General features: G+C 68.9%; 2 protein-coding genes across 3 annotated transcripts; both read right to left on the reverse strand.

The window, feature by feature from the left end:
- Positions 1-165: 165 nt before the first annotated feature.
- On the reverse strand, positions 166-16,287 carry ERBB3 (erb-b2 receptor tyrosine kinase 3). Of its 2 annotated transcripts, none has more exons than XM_065048153.1 (28): positions 16,111-16,287; positions 12,744-12,895; positions 12,490-12,676; positions 11,320-11,445; positions 11,179-11,244; positions 10,983-11,101; positions 10,141-10,282; positions 9,939-10,052; positions 9,738-9,858; positions 9,578-9,651; positions 9,396-9,486; positions 8,171-8,370; positions 7,960-8,092; positions 7,201-7,291; positions 6,953-7,107; positions 6,814-6,867; positions 6,575-6,716; positions 6,262-6,381; positions 6,082-6,180; positions 5,804-5,989; positions 5,575-5,730; positions 5,071-5,146; positions 4,855-5,001; positions 4,090-4,187; positions 3,851-4,009; positions 3,560-3,628; positions 2,560-2,824; positions 166-1,321 (listed from the first exon to the last, which is right to left on the reverse strand). In XM_065048153.1, the coding sequence occupies exons 1-28, from the start codon at positions 16,205-16,207 to the stop codon at positions 798-800; spliced, it is 3,963 nt and encodes a 1,320-aa protein (XP_064904225.1). In that variant the 5' UTR covers positions 16,208-16,287; the 3' UTR covers positions 166-797. The 2 variants fall into 2 exon arrangements, with proteins under 2 accessions (XP_064904225.1, XP_064904224.1); XM_065048152.1 differs by having other exon boundaries at positions 3,851-4,012.
- Positions 16,288-17,106: 819 nt separating this feature from the next.
- RPS26 (ribosomal protein S26) lies at positions 17,107-17,721 on the reverse strand (the record flags this gene model as incomplete). The annotated part of the gene is made up of 3 exons (XM_065048155.1): positions 17,107-17,199; positions 17,291-17,421; positions 17,514-17,721. Coding segments are annotated over 3 exons (375 nt in total), but the record flags the coding sequence as incomplete, so codon positions are not given.
- Positions 17,722-18,310: the final 589 nt, after the last annotated feature.

The following is an 18,310-nucleotide window of genomic DNA, read 5'->3' on the forward strand; positions in this document are numbered from 1 at the left end:
CGCTCGGGGCGCGGGGTCCGCGGGGACACGGGGACCGGGGGGGTCCGGTAACGCCGTGGGGCTGCCGGTGCGCACGGCCCTGGCCCCGCTCGCTGGTCCCGCCCCATCGCAGCCCCCAGACCTGCCGCCCCCTCCCCCCCCCCCCAAAAAATAAATCAGCACAACTTTGCTCCAATTCCCTTTGTCTTTATTCGGCATTTACAACCCCGACCCGCACCCCCGGGGGGGGTCTCGGCTCTGCCCCGAGCGGGGGGGTCCGGGCTGCGCCCCCCCCTCCGGGGTCACCCCAAAAACTGGGTGAAAACATCCCAGAAATGGGACTCCCTGGGGATGGGGGGGGGCACAGACCACAGCAGCCCCCCCGCCTTGAAATGGGGGGGGGGGGGGGGCACCCCAAACCTTCACTGTGGTCCCAGCAGGGAACAGGGAACCTGAAAATGAGTCTGGGGGTGCAGAGACCCCCCCTGACCTCAGCTGCACCCAGCCAGGGACCCCCCAGCCCAGCCAGGGACCCCCCCAGTGCCCCTGCACATTGGGGGCACCTTCCCGGGGTGGGGGGACACCCACGCGGTGGGGGGGGGGACCCAGGGGTCTCTGTAGGGGGGTGGGGGGAGTGGGCTGCACCCCAAGTGCTCACAACCCCCTGGGTTGAGCTGTGACCCCCTCCCCCCCCTTCAGCTTTGGCTCATACCCCCAAGAGAGGGGGGATCCTTCATATCCAGTGTAAACAGCCCCGGGGGAGGGGTGGGGGGGGGACAAGAGGGCAGGGGGGTTTCGGGGTGCCCGGGGGGGGTCCCCTATGTCCGCTGCGCGTCCGCCTTGGCGAAGAGGCGGCTGTGCCAGTAGTCGGGGTTGTCGAAGGCGCAGTCCGAGGCCTCCAGGCTCCGCAGGGGCTTCATGGCGGGGGGGGCCAGCGCTGGGGGGCCGCGGCAGCCGGGGCAGCGGGGGGCCAGCACGGCTTCCATCTCCTCGTAGCCCTGCTCGTCCTCCCGGGGGGGCGGGGGGGCCTCCCCGGGCCGCATGTCGGTGTAGCCGTCGTGTCGGGGGGACGCGACGTCGTGTCGGGGTCCCGGCCCCCCCCCGGTGACGCTGCCCAGCGAGCGGCTCAGCCGCGGCTGTTTGTTCATGTACTCGTAGTCTTCCTCATCCTCCTGCCCCGGGGGGGCCCCCGGTTCTGAACCCACCTCCATGTATTCGTAGCCCAGCTCCTCCAGCGAGGCCGGACGGGGCGGGGGGGCTCCTGGGCCCCCCCCAGGCCGCCGGTTCATGTATTCGTACTCCTCCTCCTCCTCCGGCATCGAGCCCACCATGGGGTCCGTCTCTGTGGGTTGGGGAGGGACGGACACACACACACACACTGGTCAGGACCCCCCCAGTCATCCCAGGATCCCCCAAGCTTTTGGGGGGCTTGGCTTGGTCCCCCCCAAAAGATGCTCCGCTCCAGCCTGAGCCCCAACCCTGCACAAATGGGTCTGTCCCCCCACAACATGGGGGGTGGGACCCCCGGGGAGGGGACAGGACCCCCGGGGACCAGACAGGACCCCCAGGGATGGGACAGGACCTCCATAAACAGGGTGGGACCCCCGGCAACAGGGTGGGAACCCTGGGGGCAAGACGGGACCCCCACGAACAGGGTGGAACCCCCAGGGATGGGACAGGACCCCCAGGAACAGGATGGGATCCCCGGGGACAGGACAGGACCCCTGGGAACAGGGTGGGAACCCTGGGGACAAGACGGGACCCCTGGGGATGGGACGGGACCCCCATGGACAGGATGAGACCCCCAGGTACAGGATGGAACCCCCAGGGATGGGACAGGACCCCTGGGAACAAGGTGGGAACCCTGGGGACAAGAGGGGACCCCCACAGACAGGGTGAGACACCCAGGGACAGGACAGGACCCCTGGGGATGGGATGAGACCCCCATGGACAGAGTGGGACCCCCAGGGATGGGACTGGACCCTCGGGAACAGGATGGGACCCCTGGGGACAGGACTGAACCCGTGGGAACAGGGTGGGAACGCTGGGGACAAGATGGGACCCCCACGGACAGGGTGGGACCCCCAGGGATGGGACAGGACCCCTGGGAACAGGATGGAACCCCCACGGACAGAGTGGGACCCCCAGGGATGGGACAGGACCCTCGGGAACAGGATGGGACCCCTGGGGACAGGACTGAACCCGTGGGAAGAGGGTGGGAACGCTGGGGACAAGATGGGACCCCCATGAACAGGGTGGGACCCCCAGGGATGGGACAGGACCCCTGGGAACAGGAGGGAACCCCCATGGACAGAGTGGGACCCCCGGGAATGGGACGGGACACCCATGGACAGGATGGGACCCCCACAGACAGGGTGGAACCCCCAGGGACACAACAGGACCCCCCCAGACACAGGACCCCCCCCCCCCCCACTTCACCCCAAACCCCCACAGACCCTCGAGGACGGGGTGCAACCCATAGTGGGAGGGAGCCTCCAAACCCCATCCTACGGGATGGGACCCTCCCCAATCCGCACGGATGGCACCCCCGTCCCCCAAAAAAAGGCCGCCCCCCCTCACCCCTCCCGGCGCAGTTGGGGGTAACGTAGCCATTGGCGTCCTCCTCGCTGCCCTCGCTGCTGGGGGGCGGGGGGGGGAAGCTCTCCCGCTGGGACAGGTAGGCGCTGTCCCCCCGCGAGCGCAGGCTGCGGCACAGGCTGCCCCCCGACAGCGACCCCCCCTCGGGCTCCAGCTCCGACCCCGTGCCCCGACCCTCCGACGACTCCGACACCGTCCGGCCCAGCGACTCCTGGCGGCTGCGCCGGGGGGGGCGGCACCCCCCACCCTGGGGGACACGGGGTGAGGGACCCCCGGCTCCACCATGTCACCCTCGCACCGCCCCGGTGTCCCATGGACCCCCACATGTCCCCCCCACGCCCTATGGTCACCCCTATAGCCCCCCCAGCACCCCATGGTCACCCCTATAGACTCCCAGCACCCCTGGTCCCCCCCACCATGTCCCAAACACCCCATGGCCACCCCTATAGCCTCCCAGCACCCCATGCACCCCAGCACCCCGTGGCCACCTCTATAGTCCCCCCGCACCCCCCCTTACCCTCAGCACCTCATGGGCACCCCTATAGACCCCCCAGTACCCCATAACCACCCCTATAGACTCCCAGCACCCCATGGCCCCCAGCACCCCATGGTCCCCCCCATCATGTCCCAAACACCCTATGGCCACCCCTATAGCCCTCCAGCACTCCATAGCCGCCCCTATAGACTCCCAGCACCCCTATAGCCCCCTCAGCACCCCTGGTCCCCCCCCCCAAGTCCCAAACACCCCATGGCCACCCCTATAGCCCCCCAGCACTCCATAGCCGCCCCTATAGACTCCCAGCACCCCATACACCCCAGCACCCCATGGCCACCCCTATAGCCCCCCCGCGCCCCCCCTTACCCCCAGCACCCCATGGCCACCCTCAATAGAGCCCCATCACCCCCCCTTACCCCCAGCACCCCATGGCCAGCCCCCATAGCCCCCCAGCACCCCATGGACCCCCTTGCCCCCCCAGGGTACCTGGCGGGCGCCAAGGCCAGGCTGGTTCATGGGGATGTAGCCAGCGGGGGGGCTGAGCAAGCTGGGACTCTGGGGGGGGACACGGGAGGGGTTGAGACCCCACGGTGGGGGGACACAGGGGCTGGGACCCCCCCACCCCACTGCGGGCATGGGGTTGGGTCCTGCTGGGGCTCAGAGGGGATGAGGGTCCCATGGGGGGGACGTTGGGGCTGGGGGACTTTGTGGCACGTCCCAGGACCCCCCCAGAGCCCCCAGAGCCGGGAGGGGGGGGTGTGGGGAGGGGGGCCTCACCCGGGCACAGCTGCCCCGGGGGCGGGGGGGGTAGAGCCCGGTGAGGCCGAAGGGCCCGTCCAGCTCCTCTTCCTCCTCCTCCAGCTCCAGCGTCTCCATCTCATCCAGCTCCTTGTCGCTGAGGGTGGGGGGCTCGGCGGGGGGGGCGGCCCCGCTCTCCTGCTGCGGAGACAGTGACATCAGGGGCTGCAGGGACACGGACGGGGTGGGTCGGGGTGTGTGTGGGGGGTGACGCTCACCTTGATGACCAGGTAGCGGGGGGGGTCGCGGGCCATGCGGGTGAACTCGTTCGCCAGCTCCTTGAAGGTGGGACGGATGTTCTCGTCGATCATCCAGCCTGGGGGGGGACGGGGGGGGACTGAGAGCTGGGACGTGGCCCCAGGGGTGGGGACAGGGATGGGAACAGGAGCAGGACCCTGCCCTGGGGAGGGGGACATGGCTGGGACCCTGCCATGGAGATGGGGACATGACCAGGACCCTGCTCTGGGGAGGGGGACATGGCTGGGACATGGCCCTGGGGATGGGGACAGGGATGGGGACAGGACCAGAACCCTGCTCTGGGGATGGGGACAGGGATGGGGACATATTTGGGACCCTACCCTGGGGATGGGGACAGGACCAGGACCCTGCCCTGGGGAGGGGGACATGGCTGGGACCCTGCCCTTGGGATGGGGACAGGACCAGAACCCTGCTCTGGGGAGGGGGACAGGGATGGGGACATATTTGGGACCCTACCCTGGGGATGGGGACAGGACTAGGACCTTGCCCTGGGTAGGGGGACAGGGATGGGGACATGGCTGGGACACTACCCTGGGGATGGGGACAGAGGGGGTGAGAGCTGGGACGTGGCCCCAGGGATGGGGATGGGGACATGACCAGAACCCTTCCCTGGGGATGGGGACAGGGATGAGGACATGACCAGAACCCTTCACCTGGGGATGGGGACATGGTTGGGGACAGGACAGGCCCCTCCCGGGGCTGGGGACACGGGGTGTCACACTCACACTTCACCATGACCATGTAGACGTCGATGGTGCAGATCGGGGGCTGCGACAGCCGCTCGCCCTTCTCCAGCAGATCCGGCACCTCGGCCAGCCGGATCCCGGCGTACGGCTCGGCCCCGAACGTCATCATCTCCCAGAGTGTCACCCCTGCAGGGACAGTCCCTGTGAGCCCCCCCGTGACGTGTGGGGGACCAGGGGGGCGGCACCGGCGCTCACCGTAGCTCCACACGTCGCTCTGGTGCGTGTACTTCCCAAAGTGGATGCTCTCCAGCGCCATCCACTTGATGGGGGTCTGCGGGGAGAGGGGGTCATGTGGGACATGGGGACTGAGCAGGGGACATCCCACAGTGCAGGGGACATCCCTCATTGGTGGGGGGACACAGAAAGGAGGGGATGCAGGAGGTACCAGGGATGCAGGAGGTACCAGGGATGCAGGGGGTACCAGGGATGCAGGGGGTACCGGGGATGCAGGGGGTACCAGGGTTGCAGGGGGTACCAGGGATGCAGGGGGTACCGGGGATGCAGGGGGTACCAGGGTTGCAGGGGGTACCGGGGATGCAGGAGGTACCAGGGATGCAGGAGGTACCAGGGTTGCAGGGGGTACCGGGGATGCAGGAGGTACCAGGGATGCAGAGGTACTGGGGATGCAGGGGATACCAGAGCTGTGGGGCAGGGAGGGGGTGCCCTGTAGCACAGGGTGGGGCACAGGGGGGTCCCCACCTTGACCTCATTGTAGAAATACTTCTTGTCATCGGGGTAGAGCAGGTCGGCGATGCCAAAATCCGCCACCTGCGCCTGGCTGGGGGACTTGAGCAGCACATTGCGGGCGGCCAGGTTGCGATGCACCATGCGATGCTCCTCCAGGTAGTACATCCCCTTTTGGGGGGGCGTGGGGGGTGTCAGCAAAACGGGGGGGGCATGGGGACCCTCTCAACCCCCCGGGACTCACCTTGGCCACCTGGACGCACCAGTTGAGGAGCAGCTGGGGGCTGATGGTGTCGCGGTTCTTGCGCACGTAGTCGAGGAGGGAGCCCAGGGGCAGCAGCTGTGTCACCAGCTGCAGGCGGGGGCCGGGGCAAATGCCCAGCAGCCGCACAATGTACGCGTGGTCCAGGCTGCCGATGGCCAGCATGTGCTGCGGGGACAGCGTCAGGACCCCCGGGATCACACCTGGGTGGCAGGATGGGGCCCGTGTCCCCCCCATCCCCGTCCCCATCCCCGGCTCACATCGGTGACGGCGTGGAACGACTGCTGCCCGCTCCAGTCCTGGATCACCTTGATGCTCACCGGGATCTTGATGGAGTCACCGTCGGGGATCCAGATGCCCTAGGGTGGAGGGGGGGATGTCTCAGTGAGCACCGTGCCCCCCCCCGGCTGAACCCCCACCCCATGGAGCACCCCCCCCACCTTGTGCACCGTCCCGAAGACGCCGGAGCCCAAAACTTTCAGGCGCTTCAGCTCTGTCTCCTTGAAGATGCGGGCGAGCACCTTGTTGGCCTTTTCACTGGGGTCCAGCGGCTCCAAGCTCTGCGGGGGGGGGCAGGAACGGGGACAGAGATGAGGATGGGAGGGGACAGGGAGGGGACGGGGGCGGGAACGGCGATGGGAGCGCACAGGGATGGGACGGGGCAGGAACGGGGATGGGACGGGACGGGCGGACGCGGGGACGGGTGGGGACGGGTCCTCCCCGCTCCCCGTGGCCCCGGCCCCCCCCCCTCACCTCCCCCCGCTCCAGGTAGCGCCGCATCGCCCGTTTCTTCTGGATCTTCTTGCTGCGCCAGTAGAGGAGGGCGAGGAGGACGCAGGAGCAGCAGAGAAACAACCCCCCCACCGCCGCCACCGCAACCACCGTCGGCGTTTTCCTGCGGGCGGGGGACAGCACTGAGCTCCCGGGGCCGGTCCCGGCGGCTCCGTGTTCCCCCCGCCGTGCCAACGGTCCCCGGTTCCCCCCCCGAGTACCTGGAGACGGGCAGCGCCTCCCCCAGACAGTCCCGCAGCAGCGGCCCCAGGCACCTGCGGAGCGGGGACACGGGTGAGCGGGGACCCCAAACTCCATGCGGACACCCCCGGACCTCCCCCCCGGGCCCCCCCGGCGCACCCACGGGTGCAGTTCTCATGGCAGGGCCGGCACTCGCGGGTGGCATCGGGGTATTTGTAGATGGGGCCGCGCTCGCCCAGGACGCCGTCGGGGCAGCTCTCCACGCAGTGCGGCCCGTCCCGGTAGTGGGCGCAGCGGGTGCAGGTGTCGGCGCCCTGCGTGGGGAGGGGGGGGAACATGGAGCGTGAGGACCCGCGGGAGATGCGGTGACGGCTGTCGCGGCCGCGGGTGCCCGGCTGTGCCGTTACCGAGCCGTTGCAGGTGACGTTGCCCTCGATGCGCTCGCACTCTGGGTGGCACTCGAAGCACTCGCCCCCCTGGGCGAACTCCCGCGTGTCCCTGGGGGGCAAGGTGGGGTCAGCAACCTCACCCGTGTCCCAGTACACACCAGTGCCCACCAGTGTCCCAGTACACACCAGTGCCCACCACAGCATCCCAGTAAACACGAGTGCCCACCAGTGTCCCAGTACACACCAGTGCCCACCAGTGTCCCAGTACACACCAGTGCCTACCCCAACATCCCAGTACACACCCCTGCCCACCAGTGTCCCAGTACACACCAGTGCCCACCCCAACATCCCAGTACACACCAGTGCCCACCTCAACATCCCAGTACACACCAGTGCCCACCGCAGTGTTCCAGTACACACCAGTGCCCACCCCAGCGTACCAGTACACACCAGTGCCCACCAGTGTCCCAGTACACACCAGTGCCCACCACAGCGTCCCAGTACACACCAGTGCCCACCAGTGTCCCAGTACACACCAGTGCCCACCTCAGCGTCCCAGTACACACCAGTGCCCACCCAATGCCACCCCAGCATCCTTCCCACCCCAGGGTCAGCATCGCCCCCAGGCCCTTTCCCACCCCAGCACCCCCCAACGGGATCCATCCCCGCCCAGGATCAGTCCCCTCACCCCAGCATCCATCCCCTCATGACCCCCCCTGCTCCCCATGCCCACCCTGGAGCCGCTCCCCCCACCACACCCCCCCAGCCCCCCCTGACCCCTGTGTGAAGTGGCAGGTGGGGACGCAGACGCCGCGGCGGCTGTAGTGGCGGCAGGACAGACACTGTCCCGGCCCCGGTCCCCAGCAGCCCTCGGCGGAGCACAGCGGGTCGCACACCTTCCCCTCTTGCTCTGCGGGGACAAACCGTGGTTGGGGGGTCCCCGCTGTGTGTGTGTCCCCCATTCCCGGGGTGTCCCCCCCCCACTCACGGCACTTGCTGCGGGGTTTGTTGTTGCGGATGTCCAGGTCGCTGCGGCGGCGGCTGAGCGCGGCCCAGTGCAGCGTGTGCAGGTAGCACAGCCGGCGGTTCTCGGTGATGTACACGCGCCCCGCGCTCACCTCCCGCAGCGACCGCAGCCCCAGCGACGTCACGTTCTCGTTCTTCATGATCAGCAGAGAGAAACCTCGGCTGCGGGGGTGGGGGGTGGGGGGGTGGGGGGGTAAGGGGGGGGGCGGCTGACAGACCCCCCTGCCCCCGCCCAGGGATGGGATATGGGGTGGGGGTGGGGGATGTGGGGTGGGGACAATGGGGGATGCGGGGAGGGAGGGTGAAGGGGCAAGGGATGCAGGGATGGGGGACAACGGGGGTTGTAGGGACAGGGGATGAAGGGACAGGGGACAACGGGATGGAGGGACAGGGGACAATGGGACAGGGGACAACAGGGGATGCAGGGACAAGGGACAACGGAAGATGCAGGGACAGGGGACAACGGGATGGAGGGACAGGGGATGAAGGGACAGGGGACAACGGGATGGAGGGACAGGGGACAAATGGACAGGGGACAACAGGGGATGCAGGGACATGGGACAACGGGAGATGCAGGGACAAGGGACAACGGGATGGAGGGACAGGGGATGAAGGGACAGGGGACAACAGGATGGAGGGACAGGGGACAACAGGGGACAACAGGGGATGAAGGGACAAGGGACAACAGGGGATGTAGGGACAAGGGATGCAGGGACAGGGGACAACGGGATGGAGGGACAGGGGATGGAGGGACAGGGAACAACAGGATGGAGGGACAGGGGACAATGGGGGATGCAGGGATGGAGGGTGAAGGGGCATGGGACAATGGGATGGAGGGACAAGGGATGCAGGGACGAGGGACAACAGGGGATGCAGGGACAGGGGACAACAGGGGTGCAGGGATGGGGACAACAGGAGATGGAGGGATGGAGGGTGCAGGGACAAGGGATGCGGGGACAGGGGACAATGGGGTGGAGGGACAGGGGACAAGGAGATGCGGGGATGGTGTGGGATGCAGGGACAGGGGATGAAGAGACATTCAAGGACAAAAGATGCAGGGACAGGGGACAACGGGATGCAAGGATGGGGACAGTGTGGGGTGCAGGGACAGGGGACAATGTGGGACACGGGGACACAAGGCAGGGGGTTGTGACACCGGGTCAGGGGCTGCGGGGACAGGGACTCACTTGTACAAGCTCCGTCCCCCGATGGTGACCAGGTTGGAGAAGACGCTGAAGTTGTGCATGTGCTTGGGCCAGGACTGGATATTCAGGTACCCTGGGGGGGGGGGGGGCGAGGGGACAGCCTGGGGGTCAGGGTGGCCCTGGGTGGGGGGGGGACCCCGGTGCCCCCCAGCCCTCCCGCTCACCCGTGATCTCCCGCACTGTCCGGAACACGTTCAGCTTCTCGGGGTCCAGCGCCGAGATGTTGCGCCAGGGATCCCTGCGGAGCCGCGGCCGTCAGCGTGCGACCGGGGGGGCCGAGACCCCCCCCAGCCCCCTCCCCCGGCCCCCCCCGGCGGCCCCCACCCCTCCAGGCCGGTGATGAGGAAATCCAGGTTGCCCAGGATCTTGGTGCAGTTCACGAAGGTGTCGATGTTGCTGGAGTCCACGGTTTGGTACTTGCTGCCGGCGCCGGTGCCCTCGCACGCTGCGGGACGGCACGGGGACGGTGAGGGCTGGTCCCACGGCCCCCCCCCCGGCCCATTGAGCCCCCCAACCCCCCCGTACCCTTGGGGCACAGCCCCCCGCAGGGCTCGCACATCTTCAACCCGTTCTTCTCCACCTCCATCTTGTCGTTGGGGCAGGCGCGGACGCAGGAGCTCTGGTCCACCACGAAATTGTCTGCGGGGATGCGCTCGCGGCTCAATCCCCGGTCCCCCCTCCCCGTGTCCCCGTTGTCCCCAGTGTCCCCTCCGTGTCCCAGGCTCACGTGGGCAGCTCCGGACGCAGATGCCCCCGTATTGGTACTTGGTGTCGGGGTTGGGCTCCAGCTGGAAGGTGAGTTTGTTGTAGATGAGGGGCTGGGGACACAGGGGGACACACGCGCCGCTGTCGTTGAAGTGGCGGCAGGCCTGCGGGACGGACAGACGGACGGTGGGCGGCGGCTCGGACGGACGGACACAGGGATGCACGGACCCGTCTTGCCCCAGAGAGCATCACCCTGTGCCCATCCAGGGGGGGATCCCTCCCGCGGGGACAGACGGACACAGGGAGGGACACACGGACAGGCAGACACGTCCCCCATCCCACAGGGGTAACAGCTCCCACCCTGGGGGGACACGGAGAACCCCTTCCTGGTGCGGGGGCAGACAGACGGACACAGGGATGTGCATGTAGATGGGGGACGCACAGACAGACGGACACAGGGATGTGCATGCAGATGGGGGATGCACAGACAGACGGACACAGGGATGTGCATGCAGATGGGGACTGCACTGACAGACGGACACAGGGATACACGTGCAGCTTGGGGACTCACAGACAGACGGACACAGGGATGTGCATGCAGATGGGGACTGCACAGACAGACGGACACAGGGATACACGTGCAGCTTGGGGACTCACAGACAGACGGACACAGGGATGTGCATGTAGATGGGGGATGCACAGACAGACGGACACAGGGATGTGCACGCAGATGGGGACGCACAGACAGACGGACACAGGGATACACGTGCAGCTGGGGGACGCACAGACAGACGGACACAGGGGTACACGTGCAGCTGGGGGACGCACAGACAGACGGACACCCCGGGGCGCGGGGGCACGTACGAAGCAGTGTGTCTGCAGGGGGCCAGTGCAGCCCCCCGCACACTCCTCATGGCAACACTCGTTGGGCGCCCGCCCGAAGCAGCGCCCGTTGCACTGGGGGGCACAGATGGTCTTCGTCACTGCGGGGAGGGGGTGTCAGTGGGGGGGGCACCCGCCACATCCCCCCCCAGCACCCCCGGTCCCCCCCAGCACCCACATTTCTGGCAATCCTCAGGGCCGGGTCCCCAGCAGTGGCCACCGCAGCTCTCGTGGCACGGGGGGCCTGCGGGGGGGGGACAGCGGGGTCACCCCAAAGCCGGCGGGTGTCGCCCCCCCCGCCGTGCCCCCCGTCACGCACAGGCCTTGCCGTTGTCCCCCACGACGGGCTCCAGGCGGGGGTCCCGCATGATGTCCCTCCACTCCACCGTGTCCACGTGGCACAGCTGCGCGTTCTTCTCGATGTAGACGCCGCCGGCCAGGATCTCTGGGGGGGGGACAGGGGCTGTGACACCCCCAGAGCTCCCCAGCTTCCCCCAGAGCTCCCCAGTTCCATCCAGAGCTCCCCAGGTACCCCCAGAGCTCCCCAGGTACCCCCAGAGCTCCCCAGTTCCACCGGACCCGCAGGGAGGGGACAGCACTGCTCTGGCATGGGAACCATGATGGGGACACCATTAACCCTGGGATGGGGACAATGGAGGGAACAACACAGGGGGGTGACACCACTCTGGGATGGGGACCAGGCGGGGACACCACTGCTCTGGGATGGGGATCAGGAGGGGACACCGCAGGGGGGTGGCACCAGTCTGTGATGGAGACCATTATGGGGACACCGTCACTCAGGGATGGGGACCATGGAGGGGACACCAAAGGGGGGTGGCACCACTCAAATGGGGACCAGGAGGGGACAGATGGCCCAGGAGGAACATCCCAGGAGGGCTCTGGGATGGGGACAATGGAGAGGATACCACAGGGGGTGGCACCACTCAGGATGGGGACCAGGAGGGGACACCACCACTCTGGGATGGTGACCAGGCGGAGACAGATGTCCTAGAAGGGACATCCCAGGAGGGCAAGGGCTCTGGGATGGGAACCATGATGGGGACACCACCACTCTGGGATGGGGACCAGGAGGGGACACCGCAGGGGGGTGGCACCAGTCTGTGATGGAGACCATTATGGGGACACCATCACTCAGGGATGGGGACAATGAAGGGGACAACACAGGGGGTGCCACCACTCTGGGATGGGGACCATTGAGGGGACAGCAAAGGGGGGTGGCATCAATCTGTGATGGGGACCGGGAGGGGACAGATGTCCCAGGAGGGACATCCCAGGAGGGCTCTGGAATGGGGACCATGATGGTGACACCACCACTGTGGGATGGGAACCATGACAGTGACACCACCAATCTGGGATGGGGACCATGATGGGGACACCACCACTCCATGATGGGGACCGGGAGGGGCCAGCGCAGCTCAGGGCCAGCTCCCTCCCCCCATGGGGGGGTCCCAGGCCGGGGGGGTCCCACCTGTGAGCTGGTTGAGGCCGAGGTGTCGCAGGGCATGGGTGGCGTTGGGGTTGTAGTTGAGCAGCACGAACAGCGCGAACTTCTCCTCGTAGAACTGCGTCCCGCGGATGACGCGCAGGTTGCGCAGCGGCAGCGACGAGAAGACGTTCATGGCGATCAGGATGTAACCCGTCACCTCCCGGATGGTCTGGGGACAGCGGGACAGGTCACCCGGGTGCATAGCCAGGTGTCCCCCCCCGTGTCCCCTCGGTCACCTGCAGGAAGGACAGGTCCTGCGCGTGGTCGATGAGGACGATCTCCAGGTTGCCCATCACGATCTCGCAGTTGTTGTACATCCTGTGCAGCGTCTGGTACTGGTGCTGGGCGTCCCCCGTCACGCTCAGCCCGTTCAGCGTCCCCGCGCACACTGTGGGGACAGCGCCCTGTCCCCAACCGCGGCCACCGCACCACGGGGCCCTCCGTGGTGGCCACGGCCCCCTCTTGGTGGCCACGGGTGCCTCCTCCATGGGGTCCTTGACCCCCATCCTGCCACGTCCTCCCCGTACCATCCATGGCCGTGTCCCCCCATGGTGACTCTGTCCCCACCATGGTGACCATGTCCCTCTGTGGTGGCCACAGTCACCTACTCCAGGGGTCCTCCCTGTACCATCCATGGCCGTGTCCCCCCGTGGTGGCTCTGTGCCCCCACGGTGACCGTGTCCCCCTGTGGTGGCCACAGTCACCTCCTCCGTGGGGTCCTCCCCATACCATCCATGGCCGTGTCCCCCCGTGGTGACTCTGTCCCCCCCATGGTGACCGTGTCCCTCTCCGGTGGCCATGGTCCTCCATGGGGTCCTCCCTGTACCATCCATGGACACATCCCCCCGTGGTGACTCTGTCCCCCCCACGGTGACCGTGTCCCTCTCTGGTGGCCACGGTCACCTCCTCCATGGGGTCCTTCCCCCCCACAACAATGCCACATCCTTCCCTTGGTGACCAACAGCAATGTCCCCTCCTCAGTGGCTTTGTCGCTCCTGTGCTGGCCGTGTACCCTCCATAGAGTCCTCGTCGCCACCATGGTGTGTCCCCCCCGTACTGGCCATGGTGGTGCCCCCATGGTGTCCCTGTGCCCCCAACAGTGTCCTTGCCCCCCCAATGGTGTCCCTGTCCCCCCCACAATGTCCTCCCCATACTGGCCATGGTGGTGCCCCCATGGTGTCCCTGTCCCCCCCATGGTGTCCCCCCCATACTGGCCACAGTGGTGTCCCCATGGTGTCCCTGTCCTCCCCACAGTGTCCTTGTCACCCCCACGGTGTCCCTGTCCCCCCCATAGTGTCCCCCCCATACTGGCCATGGTGGTGCCCCCATGGTGTCCCTGTCCCCCCACACAGTGTCCTTGTCCCCCCCACATTGTCCCCCCATAGTGGCCATGGTGGTGCCCCCATGGTGTCCCTGTCCCCTCCATAGTGTCCCCCCCATACTGGCCACAGTGGTGCCCCCATGTTGTCCCTGTCCCCCCACACAGTGTCCTTGTCCCCCCCACATTGTCCCCCCATACTGGCCATGGTGGTGCCCCCATGGTGTCCCTGTCCCCCCATGGTGTCCCCCCCATACTGGCCACAGTGGTGCCCCCATGGTGTCCCCATCCCCCCCGTGCTGTCCCCGCCGTGGGGGTGGCGGTGCCCGGGGGGGGGTGACGGCTGCTCCCCCGCCCTCTCCTCCTCCTCCCCAGCACCCAAACCAGCCGGGCGAGGGTTGCGCAAGGCGGGTGCCGCGGGCAGGGCCCCCCCGACACACCCGCGGCACCCGGACTTCGGCCCCGGCCGCTGGCACAACCCCGCGGGGTGGGGGGGCCCGGATGCCTGGGTCCCCCCAGAGCGCAGGGAGGGGGCGGTGGGCGCCAAGGGGGCCCCGGGGTTAACGATTCGTCGTCCCCCCCCCCCCCCGCGCCGGGGCAAACAGGGGCCCTTTGTGCACGGGGCAGGACGGGGCCCCCTCCCCGCGCCCACACAAAGGGGCGATTGTGGCCGGCGGGGCGGGGGGGGGGGCCGAGCCCCCCGAAAGCGGCGGCAGAACCGGCACCCCCGGGGCACAGCGGGGTGCGGCCCCCCCGGCCCAGACGTGACTCAGGCCCCGGCGTGGGGGGGGCGGTAAATGGCACCTTTGTCCGGTGCGGGGGCAGAGAAGGGCCCGAGCCCCCTCCCGGGGGCGGCTGCAGAGAACGGGCAGCTCGGTGCACACATGGGAAGGGGCCAGCGCCCCCCCCCGCCGCCACAGCCTGGGCCCCCCCAGCCCCGACCGGAGCTATTTTAATAGGGAAGGGGCTATAAAAAGGTCCCAGCTGCGCCGGGGCCGCGGCCCCCGCCCCGACACCCCGGGGATGGGCGCGGTGGGGCCCAAAGCGGGGGCCGGGACCCCCAAGGAACAACGGGGGGATCTGGGGAGGGGGGGGGAAGCATGTTCCCAGGCTGCGGGGGGGGCAGGATCTGACCCCGCGGGACCCCCACAAGCAGCACTTTGGGGTGACACTGGTGCGTCTAATGACCCCAGGGGGGTAAGTGGGACACGGTGGGGGGGGTTGTGGGTCTCCGTCCCTCGGGGTGCACCTGCCGGGGGGTGGGGGGGGGGGGTGAGGGCCGGAGCCCCCCCGGGCGCCACCGCGGCGTCGCGTTATCAGCGCGGGGCCCCGCTGGCAGCTCCGGTATGTCACCCGCTATCGGCCACATGTCACCGCGGCCCCCCGGCCCCCGCCGCCAGGAATAGCACCGGGGGGAGGGGGGGGGGCACAGCAGTGCGGGGGGGGCGCAGCCCCGACCTCCCGCCCGCCGCACAAAGCGGGGCTGTGTGCGGGGGGACGGATGCTGTCCCCGAACAAAGGGGCGCTGGGTGGGGATGGGGACAAGGACGGGGGTTCGTGGGGTGAGGGGAGGGGGGCAGTGGAGTCCCGGTCCCGCTCCGGTGGGACCCCCACGTGTGGAATCCGGAGGTGCAAAGGGTCCCCCTCCGCCCCGCCCGGTGCCACCGGGTGTCCCCGCACCTGGCTGGGTGTCCCCGCACGTCGCGGGTGACGCGGCCACACCTGCGCGTCCCGCCCCCCCCGGTGTTTTTCCTTGTGGGGTTGAAAAACAACCGGCGGGTGAGCCCGGCCCTTCCGGGAGCGGCCCCCGCGGCCCCCGGGACAGGCCGAGGGGCGGGTGGGGACCGGGACCCCTCCGAGGGGACCCCCGGGGGTCCCACCCCGCCCGGCGGCTCCTGCTCCCGCAGCCTAAAATCGGCCCCGGCAGCTGCGGGGGGCGCAGGTGCCTCTGCCCGAGGGGGGGGACACCGAGTCCCGGCCCCGCCGATGCCACCGACCGACCCACAGCCCGGGGGGGCTTTGCCGGTCCCGGTCTCCCCGGGGCCGTTGAGGGGGGGGACCGGGGCGGGGGTCCCGGGCGGCCGCTGAAACCGGGATCGCACAGCGACGGCATCGCGACCACGGGACCCCCGAGACCCCCGAGCGCTCCTGTCCCCGCAAGAGCTCCCGTGACCGTCGCCCGTCCCGGGACCTCCGAGCGCCTTCCGCTGCCCGCCCCCGCCGCGCAGCCCCGGTTCCCCCGGTCCTGCGCGGGTGCCGCTCCCGGTGCTGGTCCCGGTGCTCACCTGCCTGCGCGGAGCCCGGTACCGGAGCGCGGAGCAGCAGCGCCAGCAGCAGCAGCAGCGCCCCGGGAAGCCGGTCCCGGGGCCGGTCCCGGTCCATCGCGGCTCCTCTCCGCGGGCCGGCGCGCAGGGCCCGGCGGGTGCAGCGTGCCCGGGCGCGGCGGGGGGAATGCACCTGGCGCGGGGCCGCCGGGGCGGGACGGGGACGGGACGGGCGGGGCCCCCCCCGGGCAGCCCGGCCCGGGACCCGCCCGCCGCGCCCCGGGGCGGTGGCAGCAGGACCCGCCCCCCCCCGCGCCCCGAGCTGGGGACCCTCCCCGGGACCCACCGCCAACGCAGCGACACCCACGGGCAAAGGGCTGAGGCCACCGCGGCCCCCCCGGTGCAGCCCCTGCACCCCCCCCCCAGCAAAGCCTGACCCTATTGTGCCCCCCCAGACCTCACAGGCAAACATCTGGTCATTCTGTGCACCCCCCCCGCCAAGCAAAGCCGACCCTATTGTGCCCCCCCAGACCCCACAGGCAAACATCTGGTCCCCCTGTGCACCCCCCACCCAAGGCAAAATTTGACCCTGTCAGAGCCCCCAAGAGCACGGGGGTGTCCAGCCCCACTACAGCCCCCCAGGGCAAAGGTCAGGTCCCCCCCACATAGTGAGGGCCAGGACCCCCCAGCACCATAGCAGGGGGGTGGGGGGGGGCAATGTGCTGCCCCCCAGCAGCTCAGGGCAAGTTCAGGCCCTGGGGGGTTCAGGGCACCCACTCCTGGATCTGGGGGGTCCCAGGATGTTAGAGGGGGGGGCACAGGGTGCACCCCCAGAGCTGGGACACATTCCACATGACTCCATCCATCTGTCCCCCCCCAGCCCCACAGGATGGGGGGGCCCCCACCTCCACATGGCTTCTCCCGGCTGAGCCCACAGCCCCCCCAAAAAAAGGGGCTGGGAGCCCCTTCCATCACCCCAAACACCCCCCCCCCCCCCGCCAAAAGATGGAGCCAGTCTCGGTGCATGGTCCTTTATTGATTCTGCACGGGGGGGGGCACATCCAGCCAGTCTCCTCACATCGGCTTGGGGGGGGGCCGGGGAGCAGCACCCTGTGGGGGGAGAAAAAACATCAAACCAGAGCCGGGGGGGGGGGTCGGGACACACACGAACCCCCCGTGCCCCCCCCAGCCCGGTACGTACGGCGGGTCTGAAGCGCGGCGGGGGGGTCCGGTCCTTGCGCGCCTCCCGCGAGCGGTTCCGCACGACTTTGCTGTGGATGGCGCAGCTGACGCAGTAATGGAGCTTCACGTACAGCTTGGGCAGGACGTACGCTGCGGAGGGGGGGGCGGGACACAAAACGGGGGGGGGTCAGCGGTCACCCCAAAACACCTGAGGGCACGGGGGGGGCCCCCCCCGGACTCACAGTCGAACACGCTGGCCTCCGAGATGTCCCTGACGGCCGCGGCCTCCACGATGTTCCTGATGACGAACTTCTTGATGGCCTTGTCCTTGGGGACGCAGCGGGCGCAGTTGGTGCAGCGGATGGGCTGCACGTGCCCGCGGCCCTTCTTGGCGCGGCCGTTGTTCCTGCGCTTCTTCGTCTGGGGGGGGGGACACACACGGGATAAACCTCAGATCCCCCCCCACCCTGCACCCCTGGGGTTGCCCTGGATCACACAACCTGCCCCTGATCCCCCCAACCTGCCCCGTGACCCCCCCCAACCTGCCCCGTGACCCCCCCCAACCTGCCCTGTGAACCCCCCGACCTGCCCCGTGACCCCCCCGACCTGCCCCGTGACCCCCCCAACCTGCGCTGTGAAGCCTCAACTTGCACCGTGATGCCCCAACCTGAACCAGGACCCCCCCCAACCTGCCCTGTGAACCCCCAATCTGCCCCAAAACCCCCCAACCTGCCCCAGATCCCCCAATCTGCCCCGTGACCCCTCAACCTGCCCTGTGAACCCCCAACTTGCACCGTGAACCCCCAACCAGCCGCAGATCCCCCAACCTGCACCGTGACCCCCCAATCTGCACCATGACCCCCCAACCTGCCCCGTGACCCCCCCAACCTGCCCCGTGAATCCTCAACTTGCACCGTGATGCCCCAACCTGAACCAGGACCCCCCCCAACCTGCCCTGTGAACCCCAATCTGCCCCAAAACCCCCCAACCTGCCCCGTGAACCCCCAATCTGCCCCATAACCCCCCAACCTGCCCCATG

Source organism: Columba livia, unplaced genomic scaffold, assembly GCF_036013475.1.
Source record: "Columba livia isolate bColLiv1 breed racing homer unplaced genomic scaffold, bColLiv1.pat.W.v2 Scaffold_2079, whole genome shotgun sequence".
NCBI classification, from domain to species: domain Eukaryota; kingdom Metazoa; phylum Chordata; class Aves; order Columbiformes; family Columbidae; genus Columba; species Columba livia.

Coding starts and splice junctions, on each gene's coding strand:
- ERBB3 (XM_065048152.1), bottom strand. CDS start 16,207: ATGGACCGGGACCGGCCCCGGGACCGGCTTCCCGGGGCGCTGCTGCTG. Junction 12,677..12,743: donor AGGACCTGTCCTTCCTGCAG/GTGACCGAGGGG, acceptor CGCTGTCCCCAG/ACCATCCGGGAGGTGACGGG. Junction 1,322..2,559: donor CCCCAACTGCGCCGGGAGGG/GTGAGGGGGGGC, acceptor CCCAACCCACAG/AGACGGACCCCATGGTGGGC.